The sequence below is a fragment of the Cucurbita pepo genome, chromosome 3, assembly GCF_057944985.1.
Source record: "Cucurbita pepo subsp. pepo isolate OVF chromosome 3, ASM5794498v1, whole genome shotgun sequence".
Lineage (NCBI taxonomy): Eukaryota > Viridiplantae > Streptophyta > Magnoliopsida > Cucurbitales > Cucurbitaceae > Cucurbita > Cucurbita pepo.
This window is the reverse complement of record NC_141800.1, coordinates 11,512,952-11,524,522: the sequence shown is the minus strand read 5'-3', so window position 1 is coordinate 11,524,522 and position 11,571 is coordinate 11,512,952. Positions and strand designations below refer to the sequence as shown.

The window sequence follows — 11,571 nt, the reverse complement described above, 5'->3', positions numbered from 1 at the left end:
AAGTAGGAATTAATATTGACCATTGAATTGTGTTAGGAGTAATGGAAGGTGGATATTAAAAGTAAATAAATAAAAAAAATTTTCAAATTCATTTATTTAATTTTTTTAAATATAATAATATAATATAAAAATAATAAAAACCAATGCAGTAAACGGTCAAATGACAAATTCAAAATTTATTATAAATATAATAAATAATAATAAAAAATACGTGAATAACCACCAAAATTTTAAAATATAAGAATATAATAATATAATATAGTAATAATAAAAATCGATGTGAGTAACGTTTAGATTCACATTTATATTTTGTAAAAATAATTTTATTTAAAAATATAATAATAAGTGTCGTACTTTGACTTGTCCATCATTTTTAGGTGCCACATGACGTCGGGTATGTTGTCTCGATTGTAATTTATTCGTTTTAGCTATGATTTGAGTGATTGAAAAGTGGTTGGAAATCGTTATTCTCAACTTTATACGGTAGACAGTTTAAAATACTGAAAAGGGTTAATAATTAAAGGTGGATTTGTTATCATCAAAACATCAATCAATTAATTAAAATTAATTAAAATTGATAAATCCACTAGTGGTGGTTGTTTGTGTGGATGATGTATAGAGAAGTAGTATGGATGAAAAATAAATGGAAATTGAAGAAATAATGATGACATGAATATTTTATTTTATTAAACATTTTTTCAGGTAAGAGAATTAATTGAGTTCAAATTTTTAAACGCATCATAATATCATATAATAATATATATATTTATAATGGAAAGGAAAGAGCGGAAGGCAGTGGGTGTAGTGTAAGTAGTGAACAGTGGGTTGTGGGCATATGGTTTACACAAACAAAGGGAACGGACGTCTTCTATTTTTTCAAAACTCCCATTTCTTTGTTTGTTTCTTCAGTTTCAGGTAATCCAATCTTCTTCTCCCTTCTCCATCACTCTCTAATCTTCTCTAATTTCTCCTCTTCTTCCATTCTCTCTCTGCTGTTTCTGCAATTCCTGCAATTCCTGCTGCTTCTTCTTTCCTCTCCTGATTGGTTTCCGATTTGATTGTATGTGTTCCAATAATCCCTTCTCGCTCATTTCAAGGTTAGTTACATACGTTTTTCTTCTTCTTTTTCAAATCTATGCTTGCATTTTTCAGATCGAGGAATTTGGTGTTCTTCTCTTTGGGATGTAATGCTGTTGCGCTGTATCAATTTTGGTGTCGGTTTGCTTTTCTTCTTACGGTATTCCAATTGAATATGCTTTTGGGTTTTGCTTTCTATGTATTTCCTTAGGGTTTATACCTTGGACGCTCGCGTTTTTTTTTGTTCATTCTTACTTCTTGATGCGTGCGGCGATTGGATCTTGGATCTGGACATGAATTGCAGTTATTATTGCGTTGCATGTACAATTAGGACGTAGTGGAGTTGTAACCGCTATTGGTCCTGGATGAGCCAAGATGTTGTTCAGATCAAAGATCAAATGGATTGCTCTTTTCGTTCTTGTCTTGTCTTTGGCATCTCTGCTGCTTCACCTCTCTATCGCTAAATCCTCGAGCGTAAGTTTGGTGTATAACACCCAGATGGCCAGTTTGCTGAATTCTTCAATTATTGGTGGGCAGGTAGATATCAGCTGTTTACTTCAATTATTTTCTCTGAATATAGTTTGTGGCCATGTGCTAAGTTTAATTTGCCTCAATTGCCACAGGGTTATAGGAGCAAGAAGTTGTGGGGAGCTGTGAAGCCATTAGCTTCGTTGCAACCCTATACCAACTCCCGAAGTAGCTATCGCGGTAATGGAGTTTTCATGTTTTTATGTATTGTTTTGTGATTGGGTGCTTCAAGTTATATCGTTAATGTTTGATCAAGAAGGTCTTACTGCGAAAATGGTTAGAGCATTTAACTTCTCTACCAGGTCTTCTGGGTCGCTTTACTATTTTGTAAGTTTCACTGAGTTTCAGCATATCCTATTTCAAGACTGTTTCACATCATTTCTGCCAAAAAGAGCCCGATTCAGATTGTAAATTCTCCTCATATTTATAGTTCAAAAAAAAAAAAAAAAAAAAATTTGATTACTTGATTAAACCTCAAGCATTGAAGTTTTGAGTGTGTGTGGGTATAGAAACAAAGGTGTTAATTCAAGTCGATAATTTTTTTTGAAAAACAAACAGTGAGGAAGAGGATACATCCAAAACTAGCTGAAGGGGTTAGAATGTCAACAGTGGATAGTGTCAAATAAGGCATCCCAATATATGGCGATTCCCAACAGTGAAAAAACAGCTGCCACCAACAACTTGTAAAAATCTCCGTTTCATTGATAAAACTTAATCCAAAATATGCTTTGCACGACAAAATTTCACATCAAGGAGGGATTGCATTATTCCAAAAGTTAAAACTTGAGAACAAAGGTTAAACAAATCCCAACAAAGTTTTCTTTCTTCGTTCAAAAGAACCCAACAAAGGTTTCTAAAATTCTTGAAAGAAAGAGAGATTTGTCTTTGGACTTTGGGAGTATTGATTTGAGTAGTCATTTATTTTGTTGGAAAAAAGTCTCACATAATAGGGGGTGGGGTGTTCAGGTCATGGAGTTTCTGTTTTGGTCTTCAAATGGGCGTGGAGGAATGTTGTTGGTATTTACTTATTGTGAATACTTGTGGGGAGGATAATGATGCTGGTTTATGAACAATCAGTAGAAGGTTAAATCACCATTCTTTGAATTTATGGTTGATTGTAGGAAAGTTTTTTAAGAGCGTCTCTCTATCAAAATCGGCAGTGGGTTCAATTCAACATAAGCTGTTTGCTCCATCCTCCTCTGGAACTGTTCTCCAACTAGAAATTTGCAATGGTCTATGACTATTTGAATCAGGCTAGTAATAATTGGAGGATTACTTCGGCAAGACCTTTCTATAATTAGGAAATGCAAGGGCTTGCTTCATTATTACATCTGAATAAAAATGTACAACTTAAGCAGTAGATATACAAACTTATGCAGAATTATTCAAGTTATAAACCTACATATCAGTAAGATATATTAGAGTTATTATCTTCCACCAGGTCATTACCTTGCTATCCCACATTTTTGTTGAGTGTACTATTCTCTGATTTTATCACAACAAAGAAGTCTCAGATAGTTTGTCATTAATGGTTCATCATCTGCTCATCACTTCTAAATCTTCTTTGTGATCTTCTACTTTCAAGTTAATTACAAAATTATTTTGGGAAAAGCTTCCAATCTATCGTTGGTATGGTTGAACAAGAATGATATAGAGAAGGCCCCTAAGTTATCAATGCACCAATCTCTAGTGTCCCCTATTCATAGGTTGTCAATCATCAATCAAAGGAAGTAAATGAATTTGTTCTTCCGCTCCTCATAACTAGGCCTTTTTCCTTTTGAAGAACATCAAGAACATATTATTGCTCCTGTTAGAGGTATATCTTTCTAGAGCAGCAAGTTATTGTATATCAAAGCATGGTCTCTTAACAATGATGGTAAATTTCCTGTTAAGTCTATTAACCTATCAGCAAAGCCGATTTGGCCTTGTTCTATTGCCAACTTACCTCCTTTCTCCAAGTTGGTGTGCTTAGTTCTGAGAGCCACTGCCTCATCTTTTTTCAGTGTCCTGTTACTCATGCTTGTTGGGCAAAGCTCCTCAAAAACCTTTGGCTAATTGGTCTTTTCACTTCTTTTATGAGGATTCAGTTCTCCAACTCCTATTTGGCCCCAACCGAAAAGATATTGCTAGAGTTTTGTGGAATAACGTGGCTTTCATTATTAGGACAGAGAAATAAGATAAAGTTTCATCTTTGGGCACGAAGTCACAAATGGTTACACACCTATGATAGGCTTCAGAGGAGATGTCCTTGGTATAATTGAAAATCACAGAACCATATTATTATTCACTGTCCCTACTCTTGGAAGAGAAGTTTTTTTCCACATTCTAATTTGTTGGTTTTAAGTGGTATTCCCATTTTTTTCTCCCTCTTTAGAGCTCCGTGTTCAGTTTGTAAAAGATTGAAAAAAAATTATGAGGGACTTTCTGTGTAAAGGGGTGGAGGAAGGTCATGGGACACTTCTTATTAATGGGAATATCGCTGGGAAGCCCATGCACTTAGGTGGACTGGGGCTAGGGAATTTAAGGGCTCATAATAAGGGGTTATTGGCAAAATGATTTTGGCGTTTTCTCCTTGAGTCCATTTCCCTGTGGAGTTGGATTATCGTAACTATTTGCTTGGGCTCATTATGTTTCTCTTTGGGCATGGGTGTTGAACCTTTATTGTAACTATTTGCTTGGTCTTATTTTGTATAATTGGAGTTCCCTTTTCTCTTGGATTCTCCTTTTGTGGTCTTTGTTTTTTGTATGCCCTTATATTGTTTCATTGTTTCATTTTTTCTCGATGAAAGTTGGTCTTTTATTAAAAAAAGAAAATTCATTTCCATTACAAAATAAATTAATAGTTCTGTTATCGAGTTATCAATGGCATGGTTGTTGTGATGGATGTGGTGATATCTTTTCCCTTATACATGTACGCACATCGTTTACTACCCACTCATGTGATCTTGACTTTCTATTTTGAACTTAAATTTCTTCTTTTCTTACAGCTCCAAGTGAACAGAGTAATGGTTTCATATATGCAAAAATATTTGGTGGTTTTGCAAATATTAGATCATCGGTAAGATACATGAAAAACATGATCTTTTTTAATTTAATTTTCTAGTATTAATATATATCTTTTTAATTTTCTAGATCTGTGATCTGGATATATGAAAAACATGACCGTTCTTTAATTTAATTTTGTAGTATTAATATATATATCTTTTTAATTTTCTAGATCTGTGATCTGGTCGCTATATCCAGGCTTCTGAATGCAACTCTAGTCCTCCCTGAGATTCAAGAAAGTAGTCGCGCAAAAGGCATCAGGTATATATTAAGTAATATGCTAGTTATTACCTGTCTTTTCCCCTTTAAGCTCCCTATGGTAGTAATCTACATTTTACTGCTTACACATGTTGTAATTGTTCAGTGGCAGATTCAAGAGCTTTTCTTATCTTTACGATGAAGAACAGTTCATATCTTATCTTAAAAATGACGTATTCGTCGTAAAAAGTTTGCCCGATAATTTGAAGGCTTCAAGGAAAAGAAATGAATTCCCTATATTTAAACCCAAAAGTTCAGCCTTTCCTAGCTATTATCTTCAGAAAGTTCTTCCAAGCTTGAAGAATGCAAAGGTCATTGGCTTGATTCTTAATGATGGTGGATGCCTGCAGGTAACTTTACTTCTAAGCTTACAAGTTTTGTCTTGATATTAAGATAACCAAATGGTTTAAATTTGTCTGCATTATTTTCCGCCTTCTTGATGTTTAACTTGTCTGCCCATGATTGGAATTCTAGGGAACTTCAGTATATGCTTGATTTCTATTGTAAATTTCAGTTCTAGATACTCACCTTAATTAAAACTGTAGACCAAAATATACTCTCCTTTATAAAGTAAAGATGGAAAGTGGAAAGTAATTTAAAAAAGCCCATGTAATTACAGTTCAGCTGGAAGCATGGAATCTGCAGGGTCCCAAGATTTCACACACACACACACACACAAACACATATATTATGAGAAACATAGATTTCCTTTTTTCATTGATGAAATGAAATTACAAAGAAGGCAAACAAAGTGCCAAACTAGTTATGAAAATTACTTCTACCGGACAACAAGAGAAGTGAGGTTGTATGATCTAAAAAGAGAAATAATTTCTTACAAAGGAAAAAGTCTAATATAAGTGCCAAGCATTCATTCTTCTAACCAATTTCTTACAAAGTCGCTAATTATTCCTCATATTACCATATTTTGTTTTGTATATTTATTCAAAATTTTCCTCCTTTTTTATTTTATTAAATATACACACACACATATATATATTTTGCTTCGCAGTTAGTCCCAAATGAATTTAACCTTTTAGTGCCTTGTACATCTTTAAACACTAAATTGGAGATATAGTACCAAATATTTCTTCTTTTGCAAAGCTTCGAAAAGGAAATAGAAAAAAAGAATTGTAGGAAAAGTATGATGTCTCAGGAGGAATACATGGGCATATAGGGGAGATTTGATTACGTGTTCTCCACCTTATCGATTGTTGTTGCCCATTTTCCATCTCTATTCAAGAAGCACGGATACTGGTATGAGACAAATACGACATGACACAAACAAAATGGCATGTCATATTTTTAAAATCTAGGACACAAACACGATGTGGACATGTTTAATAAAATATATATCATTTTTATAAGAGAGGAAAATTCAAAGTCAATGAGTTTATGCATTTATATGCTTAAAAACTTAGTTTGATGTATCTCACTCTCAAAATTTATTATTTTTGTCATATATGTATCCAAGTAGTATACTTAACGGGTGTTCGATGCACATCTATCAAACGTCGAACTTACTTTGATTTTGTACAACCAAAGTCTAACACATCTATTACACTAACAAGTGTGATAGGTGTCGAACAAGTGTCAGACATGGATGCGCTAGCCAAACTAAAGTGTTCGTGCTTCTTGGCATTTTATTATCAAAATTTCTTTTATGATTGGGTGACCAGGTTCTAGAAATGTCCTTATTTCAGAGTTGGTGGTGGATGATTTACTATTTGAAGAGCATACGCCCTTGGGTATCCAACTGATTCCCCTAAATTCATATCCATAGCACCATATCCCACCTTGAAAGCACACACCTATTCTTAATGAGAACATTTTTTTTCATTTCAAAAGCGAACCCCAAACATATCCTTAATCCCTTCTGGGTCTTGGCTTAGTTGGCTAAAGAAAATATGGTAAAGTCTGAATATGAAAAGAAGGACAGATCGCATGGTTAAAGTGCCATTACTTCCTTTGGTGCTTTTCTAATACTTCTATAATCATTCTTCTTTTGTATTCAACTTTATTTAAGGTGCTTTCCTATAAACTCCTCAAGGAAGAAAATAGCTTTTGGTTCATAATCTATCATCATCAATGAAAGGTCTTCTTTTATTATTATTTTCTTAAAAAAATCAATTTTTTTCCTGTTAAGTAGCCCGTTGGATGTCACTGAATTATTTTCAGAACGCTAGGAGGCATGAACGTTTAAAACCTTACAAAAAGAGAGCATAATTTGCTTACAATGTTGTAGATGTGGACATGATGATTTTAGATTCCTCTTCCTTGGATGCTTAATTTGATACCTTAACATGAAGATTTTGTACATACGACCACTTGGTAAACATGATCACTTGTGTTATCATGGTGGAAGTTTTGTGAGCTTTCCTTATTGGTGCAAATTCCCTACATTTTCTGTACATGTTGTTGCTTTACATTTTCTTCGAATGTGTAGATAATATGCATATGGTTGAGGAGTTTCATTTTTTATATTTTCTATGTCCAGTCGGTCCTTCCTTCTGGCATGTCCGAACTCCAGAGGCTCAGATGCAGGGTTGGCTTCCATGCACTTAACTTCCGGCCAGAAGTTCAGATGCTTGGGAAGAAAATAGTTCAAAGGTATCTTCAGACTAGTGTCCTGAAATTTGATTTAATCGCGTTTTTTTGCACTCTACATATGGCTTATGGTAGATGAGGGAAAAAAAGAAAACTGAGAAGATAATATCTGCATACACATGGCTCCACGTTGCTGTGTAGAATATGATTTAATACTTTAGGGTTACGTGTACACTGGATTCCTGAACTGTACATGCACATGATGAATCTTGACATTTTCTTCTACAATTACAGGTTACGAGCTTGGGGCCAACCATTCTTAGCTTTTCATCCTGGATTAGTTAGAGATACTCTGGCATACCATGGCTGTGCTGAACTCTTTCAGGTAGCCGTTTGAGGCTGTTCTGCATAATAGTTTCAAAATTCAATGGTTATTGATTCCCAATGAGTTTCATACAATTTATCATTTTGAGTAAGTTCTATCGTATTTCTTTAGGATGTGCACACGGAACTCATACAGTATCGAAGGGCGCAGATGATCAAAAAAGGGATTATCAGGGAAGAACTAAGCGTAGATTCCCGCAAACGGAGAGATAATGGTACCTGCCCTTTAATGCCTGAAGAGGTTTGAGCTTGACTATACACATTTTGTATGCAAGTTTTCTATGGTTGTGTTATTTATTTGAAATCATACTAGTTCTTTCTTTTTATGAAAGCACTTGCATTTTAAAATGCAGCTTACTATTGAAGTCAAACCTTCCTGACTGATATTTTGATTACCAAATAAGAGACAAACCAGCTGTAGAAATCCTAGGCTTCCAAGTAAAGATGGTAAACTGATATTTTAATAACCTACTCCGAGTTAGTTCAATAGTTGAAATAGTCGAACGTGTAATGACCCAATGTTTTGCATATGGATCAAACAGGGCCGTTACTAAAAAACAATCGGTTTTGCATTTTGAAAACAAAAAAATGCTTTAAAAAATTAAAACACGCTTGGGGTACTCTTTTAAAAGACATTGAAACGACATCTAGTAAAACAAACAACCAAATTTACTAAAAATTTCAACATAAAAGCATAATCAGTTCAATCACAACCTCCCTAGTTCCCATATACTAAGAGTCCCCTAAAATAGAAACATTAAATGCGGAAGCTATTTTGGAAACATAAATCTCATAATTATTTCATGGTCTGTCTGATAACTATACTCGTCACCCCCATTCCACAGTCTTGCCTTTACCTGAAAATTATTTTGAAAAAGGATGAGTATTAAAACTATTACATAAGACACTCTTCTGCTGGGATACATACACCGCAATAACAAGCAAAATCAAGGGACCAATTTCTTTTAAAAATGGGCTCACTCGCTCATGACCTACCTTGAATTAGGATTATCTTACCCGACCTTAACTAGCACGTAGACACTGACCACCGAGCATGTATGCCGGTAATCAATTTTAAAAAACCATGGACCATCCATAATGCCAAAAAAATTACTCTGATTCCTCTTACAGAATATAAAACTGAGGCTATCTTTAGTTGCAGCCTACTTCATACTTCTTTTTACTTTAATGGAAGTCTTGCTTTTTCATTACAGAATTAATAGTGATCTCGACTGTTCTATGTGTAGAGTTGAGTTATTTATTTATTTTTATTATTATTATTATTATTATTATTTTTTGGTGATGCAAAGTAAAGGAAGAGAACATGAATAAACCAAGACTACATCTGAAATGAGAATGATCTTGAGAATATGAAGGTTAGAAATGCTTAAAAGAATGGATAGTCACCATTTATACCAATAATACTTTTCGGTGGCTCAAAGTTAAGCATGTTTGGCTGAAGCAATTGTAAGTTGTGTGACCAATTAAGAATTTTCCTAAGAAGCATGTGAGTGAGGACAAAGCATGATAAAAGGACCTATATTGGTTTGTTGGGATAATCTTCCATTCAAGTCCAATAAGTAACATGGTCATTTGGCAAGGGGATGCAGGAGAATCAGATTGCATCTTTGATATTTTACTGCAGATTCTTTTTCCAAGTTCATCGCATGTGCTAAAAAAAATAGGGATTTTGAGGCCAGAACATTGATTTATGCAAGGTGTCATTTTCTTTGTGTATCTTGTCCTTAGTGATTACATTGAACTTTCAGTAAATGAGGTACAATTTTGGCTAACTTATTTCTGTTAAAACTTTTGCAGGTTGGGGTTCTCCTTCGGGCAATGGGATATCCTACCAAAACAATTATTTATGTAGCAGGGTCTGAATTGTTTGGTGGTCAGCGCATGTTGATCCCTCTACGTGCCATGTTTAACAATGTGGTTGATCGTACTTCTTTTTGCAGCAAGGAGGAGTTGGATTCCTTGTTTGGACCTGAGACCACTCTTCCTCTTGATCTTTACCGACCGCCTCCTTCTAAAAGTAAGCAACAACTGAAAGATGAGTGGAACAAGGCTGGTCCTCGTCCAAGACCTCTTCCTCCACCTCCAGATAGACCTATCTATCGTCATGAAAAAGAAGGATGGTATGGTTGGATTACTGAGACTGATAAAGAACCTGACCCATCACCAATGGATAGGAGATTACAAGCCCACCGGTTGCTTTTGGATGCTCTTGATTACATGGTTTGTCTTGAAGCTGATGCATTCTTCCCGGGTTTTAACAATGATGGTAGCAGTTGGCCTGATTTTTCAAGCTTGGTCATGGGACAACGACTGTACGAGAGTTCTTCATCTAGAACGTATCGACCTGACAGGTAGATTAATGATGAACCATCACTCATTAGTTATTAGCTTATGCTTATAATAGGATTTGAACAGTTGACTAAGAATTCCTCTTTATTTTCAAATCATATTAGATACGTAAGTTGACACTTGTTGATTAACTTACTATTAATTTTCAAAAGAAATCACTATTTGGGCAAGTTAATTAAGGAGTTGATGACATCCATATATTTTGGGTACATTTAGCCAATTGTTGGCTAACGGTCCTATGTCTACTGTTACATGGGTTGTGGATTCTCTGGAATGTAACTCACGGGTATTGGCGAATGATCACTTGCTATCGTAGTCTTTATTTTTAGTTCGACCTATAGACTTGAGGATCCAAACCTCTAATCTCTTGGTCAAACATATATAACTCAAATCAGTTGAGTAGTATCAAAGAGCTTACCCCAATATGCATCGATATTTGTGTATTGAATCTTAGAATATTGGTTAATCTATATATGCTGCAGTTCCCCATCCATTATACCTTGTGATAAAATGTAGTATGAAACTTTTCTGACGGGTATCATTGTTGTTAACAGGAAATACCTGGCAAATCTTTTGAACAGTAGCCGTGAAAATTTGTATCATCCGATGCACAACTGGACACTTTTAGTGCAGGAGCATCTTAACAAGAGCTTGGGTGAGGAAGGCCTGGTGAAGCAGGCCATCTTCTCGAAGCCTACGTCGTTTCTGTCACATCCGCTTCCAGAGTGCTTCTGTAGAATATCTTCTGTTGAAACTCCTGACCATCTTGTGAAGGAGAACGGAAAAACTGTTTACGGGGATGAAGAGAAGTGCCCCAACTGGATGTCAGAAGGTCGAAAAATCGAATCATTGGACTTGGCCGAGGAAGGGGATGAAGATATGGAATCATCAGAACAAGCAGAGTCTTATTACAACAGTGGTAAAAGCTATTTGGATAATCTCATCGACCAGGACGAGGAAATGGATCCCAACGACTAAAATCGGGTGAGTAGAAATGATACGATGGTGGTTCGGAAATGAGAAATTTTTTTGTGTAGAGGATAGCAGCGTTTATAGAAAATATAGTGCATGCGATTCATGAACATTTTTCTCCAATATTGAAATCATCAAGAAAAGTATAGTTGTATCATTTTTTTTCCTTGTCAAAGAAATTTAAAAGTGTGAAGTTGTAGTATGTTCCAAACAAATATTTTCCATATACGAGTAGTATATAATTCTTTACATTTTATAGACATTTCAATAATACAAAAACTATTTTCTTTTGAACTTGGCCAAATACTTTCTTTTTTTTTTTTTTTTTTTTTTTTTTTTAATTTAGTCTTATAGTACTTAGCGTAAAGTATGTAACATCTAGGGATTCCATCG

The 11,571-nt window shown here is 34.8% G+C and overlaps 1 protein-coding gene across 6 annotated transcripts; it reads left to right on the top strand.

Moving 5' to 3' along the window:
* The first annotated feature begins 858 nt into the window (after nucleotides 1-858).
* On the top strand, nucleotides 859-11,472 carry EDA30 (O-fucosyltransferase family protein). Of its 6 annotated transcripts, none has more exons than XM_087122311.1 (12): nucleotides 861-915; nucleotides 1,153-1,237; nucleotides 1,409-1,614; nucleotides 1,701-1,785; nucleotides 4,593-4,663; nucleotides 4,823-4,911; nucleotides 5,015-5,258; nucleotides 7,403-7,515; nucleotides 7,747-7,837; nucleotides 7,949-8,077; nucleotides 9,655-10,208; nucleotides 10,761-11,472. In XM_087122311.1, the coding sequence occupies exons 3-12, from the start codon at nucleotides 1,453-1,455 to the stop codon at nucleotides 11,182-11,184; spliced, it is 1,962 nt and encodes a 653-aa protein (XP_086978437.1). In that variant the 5' UTR covers nucleotides 861-915; nucleotides 1,153-1,237; nucleotides 1,409-1,452; the 3' UTR covers nucleotides 11,185-11,472. The 6 variants fall into 6 exon arrangements, with proteins under 6 accessions (XP_023527779.2, XP_086978437.1, XP_086978436.1 ...); XM_087122310.1 differs by lacking the exon at nucleotides 861-915 and adding an exon at nucleotides 922-1,060; XM_023672015.2 differs by lacking the exon at nucleotides 861-915 and adding an exon at nucleotides 922-1,097.
* Nucleotides 11,473-11,571: the final 99 nt, after the last annotated feature.